Source organism: Apaloderma vittatum, unplaced genomic scaffold (genome assembly GCF_000703405.1).
Source record: "Apaloderma vittatum isolate BGI_N311 unplaced genomic scaffold, ASM70340v1 scaffold31490, whole genome shotgun sequence".
Lineage (NCBI taxonomy): Eukaryota > Metazoa > Chordata > Aves > Trogoniformes > Trogonidae > Apaloderma > Apaloderma vittatum.
This window is the reverse complement of record NW_009694508.1, coordinates 2,166-6,158: the sequence shown is the minus strand read 5'-3', so window position 1 is coordinate 6,158 and position 3,993 is coordinate 2,166. Positions and strand designations below refer to the sequence as shown.

At 47.5% G+C, this 3,993-nt stretch overlaps 1 protein-coding gene across 1 annotated transcript in view; it reads left to right on the top strand.

Moving 5' to 3' along the window:
• DPH7 (diphthamide biosynthesis 7) overlaps window positions 1–2,774 on the top strand; it is a gene marked incomplete at its 5' end in the record, with an annotated part of 8,255 nt that extends 5,481 nt beyond the window's left edge. Inside the window, 3 exons of the mRNA XM_009867789.1 lie at window positions 700–765; window positions 964–1,136; window positions 2,149–2,774. Of these exons, the coding sequence (XP_009866091.1) occupies window positions 700–765; window positions 964–1,136; window positions 2,149–2,774 (865 nt within the window). The remainder of the gene's footprint in view (window positions 1–699; window positions 766–963; window positions 1,137–2,148) is intronic.
• Between the last annotated feature and the right edge of the window lie 1,219 nt (window positions 2,775–3,993).

The following is a 3,993-nucleotide window of genomic DNA, read 5'->3' as shown; positions in this document are numbered from 1 at the left end:
CCTGGAGATGTTCAAGGCCAGGTTGGATGAGACCTTGAGCAACCTGGGCTGGTTGAGGCGTCCCTGCCCATGGCAGGGGTTGGATTAGATGATCTCTAAGGTCCCTTCCAACCTGAGACATTCTGGGATTCTATGATTCCATGACTCACTCCCACACATGAAGGTTGCTTCTTTCTAAAAGGGGGATCTGGATTTACACTTCTGTTTTGTGTGTATTAAATTCGGTTATTATGGAACATTTTTTAGAAAATATTTTCCACTGTTCATTCACTTGAATCTCTTTTTTCTGGTAGTATAACATATCTTTCAGAATGTGATTAAAACAATATACACAACTCCTCAGTGAAGTTTTATATGTAACTGGGGATTACCGCTGTGGAAATTTTAGCGTTGGGAGGAAAGTCTCATGGGAGAGGAGTTGTGGTGAAGTTCTTAACATGCTCAGAGCAGCAGTCTGTTACTAGAAAATCCTTGTGCTGAGAGACTCTGTGAGTAGAAGTTTTGCCCTGGGTAGGCTGTTGGCTGTGTAGATGGAACTCTGCCTATGTGTTTCACCAGCTGAAATTTGACTTCACAGTGCTCTCCTTTCCTGAGGCACCTTGATGTGTTAATGTACACCCAAAGCCTTTGAAATTCAAGAATTCCTTCTCGAATCACGAATTGCTCTCTTCACCCTCTGCTGTGCTTGCTCTTTTGCAGACACTCGATGGGTGTGTGCAGCATTCAGTGCAGTCCCCACCGGGAGAATCTTCTGGCTACTGGCAGGTAAATGCCTTCTAGCTGCTCTTCACTGATGTGACCGGTCTCCTCTTACTCTGAACGTGCTGCCGCTGCTCAAGGTTTGGTCTCTTCAGACCTTTGCCGTGGTGAGGAGCGTGCTGTATTTCCTGATCTTCTTCTGTACTTGTCGTGCTGAATCAGCTTTGCTGCTTGCCTGCATATTTATCTGTGACATGCCCTCAGCTACGACGAGCACGTGCTGTTGTGGGACACCAGGAACATGAAGCAGCCGCTGGCAGACACCCACGTTGAAGGTGGAGTTTGGAGGCTGAAGTGGCACCCGACCTGCGATTTTGTGCTGTTGGCAGCCTGCATGCAGAGCGGATTCAAAATCCTCGACTGCCGCGGAAGCCTGGGTGAGTGTTCGGTGGAACGCTAGCTCCGAGCTTGCTAGAAAGATCTAGATGTTGTGAATAGTCATAGATTTTTATTCCGACTTGAGGGAACCCTTCCAGCTTTCCCAGACCTCTGTTCGTTTTTGGCCCAATGGGTTGTGCAAAAGGCACCGTCGTGATTCATGTGTAAATGTATCGTAACTTCTTTTCAGGGCAGAAAGCCTGTTTGTCTTGGTGTGAAGGCATTAACTGTTGATGTGACCGTTCAGGTTTATATTCGTCTTGATGATTCAAAGAGGTTCTTCTGAATGTCAGGTGGTTTTTTACTGTCAGCACAAGTTCCTGACCTGCTGGCGAGTTGGCTGTTGCCCAGAAGGGAAGAGCTGTGCCATCTAGTTAATCTAGAATAACATGGATAAGTCCTCCACGTGAAAAGTATTTACATAACTAAGAAGATGTTTGCATTTACGTGACAAATACAACCTTGCATAAAATAATTGCCTTCCTGGGTTTCTCCAACCTTTGGGCAGTTCCACAGCTTGTGAGATGAGGATAACATTTCTGCCCTGTGGGGAATGATACCCATGGAATGTCAGAGTCAGATGCTAAAAGCTCATGGGAAGAACACATCTGCAATTTATTGATAACCAGAACCTGCTCTGGCAATCTCACCAGTTGTATTTATGGCTCAGTGGGGATCACTGTGTGATCTGTCTTGGCTTTCTTGAGCCTTTTTAGGTATTTTGGATAATGAGGCTCTTAAACCTCATGCCCATTAAACCCTATTCTCCTGTCTTCTTACTGAACTGTGGAAAATCAAGGCTAATGAGCGGTGGCTGAAAAATTGTCGGGCGAGGCAGAACCTCATTCCTCCTAGAATGTTTAACTCTGTTCTGAGAAAGACAATAACCAGAGAACTCTTCCTGTAGGACACAGACAGTGCTAGAATGGCTTCTGAGCAACACACCATTTCACATCTTGCTTATTTTGTTGTTTGGTTTGTTTGTTTGAGTTTTTGTTTTTTTTTTTAAAGCGGAAAACATGGAGGAATGTATCATCTTGTCATCCTATGTCCTGCACAATTCCTTGGCCTATGGGGCTGACTGGTCGAGGCTGTGTCCGAGGGATTCCTTGGCTGCAACACAGGACTCTGCTGCTGCTGCCTGCCAGGCTTCGGAGGAACTCGTGGGAAGATCAGAGGAAGGAGACGAGAGACTGAATTTGCAGGTCCAAAACCTGAAGATAATTTATGAGTCTCCTACAGCCACTTTTGATGTGATATTGGATGAGGAGAGTGAAGGCCCTGCCTTGCCACTCAAAGCAGAGGGGGGTGCAAAGCCCTCTGGGGATGCTGACCTGGTTAGGGGCCCTCATTTGAAGGGGAGTTTAGATTTGGCTGGGGGTGCTGACGCCGGGGGAGATCCCGAGGCAGCCAGCCCTTCTCACTCGGGAGCAAACAGACCCAACGGAACGGGCCTTGACAGAAGCGGCGATTCGGCCAGGTCTCTAGACAGCCCGAAAGAAACGAGCATTGTAGCAACTTGTTCGTTCTACGACAACATCCTCCATGTCTGGAAGTGGGAGATGAGCCTGGTGACCCCTCTAGAGACACCAAGCACTAGATTTCCCTCTGAAAGAACAGCTGAAAGTTTGCATTGACTAATCCCAAGGGAGAGGGGTAGGAAAACGCCTGTACCACGAGCAACATCTGATCTTATGGCCTGTCTGATTTCTGTTGGGCTTTTCCAGATTAACTGCTGAGCTTGTGAGTCTTGTAAGGCCAATCCTGATGGCATTACTGGTGTTTATTTTCAGCGCTGGGGAGAGCCTTTGCGTTGATGCGTGTGGTCAAGCAGAGACACGTTTATTTTAGTTTTCCCTTAATGTACTCGTTCAAAGTAGGACAACCCTCTCTCAAAGGCCGCTTGTTCGTCCCTGATATTTGAATGCCTTCAAGGCTGGTTTGCATCTGCACGATTGATCTGTTTAAGCCTGGTCTCCTTCCGTCACAAACCAAACTTGTCTGCGCTGCGACAGCTGGACAAACTCAGCGTGTGGTCAGAGAATGTCTCGGGGAAGCGTGTGAGCAGGGGCTTAGCTGTGTGTGGAACTGCTGTGTCATGTGGAAACTCGTGTGTACCTTGAGAGGACAAAGACAGCCCAGTACCCACAGTGCAGCGGGCTCGCAAGTGAGCTTTAGTAGAGAAATTCCTTTTTAGAGGAAATCCAGACTGAGCGGTATGACGAGACAACAGGTCAGCGATGGGAAGCTTTGCTCAGAGCGGGGCCTTTCTTGGAAGGATTCTGGTCTATCTGCACACCGTAATTTTACATCAGACTCGTCACCTGGCTGTGATCTCGCTCTGCCACTCCTGGTTTAGCATAAGTGGTGTGGCGAGCTGCCCTATGTTTTAGTGCCACACTTCACCACGCTCCCCGTAGCCTCTTGGTATCAAACTCATGTTTTCTGCTCTCCGGCAAGACGTACATTTAGGTCCAAAGTCAAGATCTTTCCGTTTTTTGTTGTTTTTTTTTTTAAAGGTGAACAGCTTTAAGATCAAAACCTCCAAAACGTATGAGCAGTGTTTCCTGACATAGAATCATAGAATCCTAGACTGGCCTAGGCTGGAAGGGACCTCAGCGATCATCCAGTCCAACCTCCCTGTCATGGGCAGGGACGCCTCTCAGCTAGATCAGGCTACTCAAGGCTCCGTCCAACCTGGCCTTGAACACCTCCAGGGAGGGGGCAGCCACAACATCTCTGGGCAATTTATTCCAAAGTCTTGCCACCCTCGTACTGAAGAATTTCCTCCTTTTTTTAAGTTCAAAAGTACAGAAACCAAAATCTTAACAGCATTGCCCTAACTACCTCCAGGAA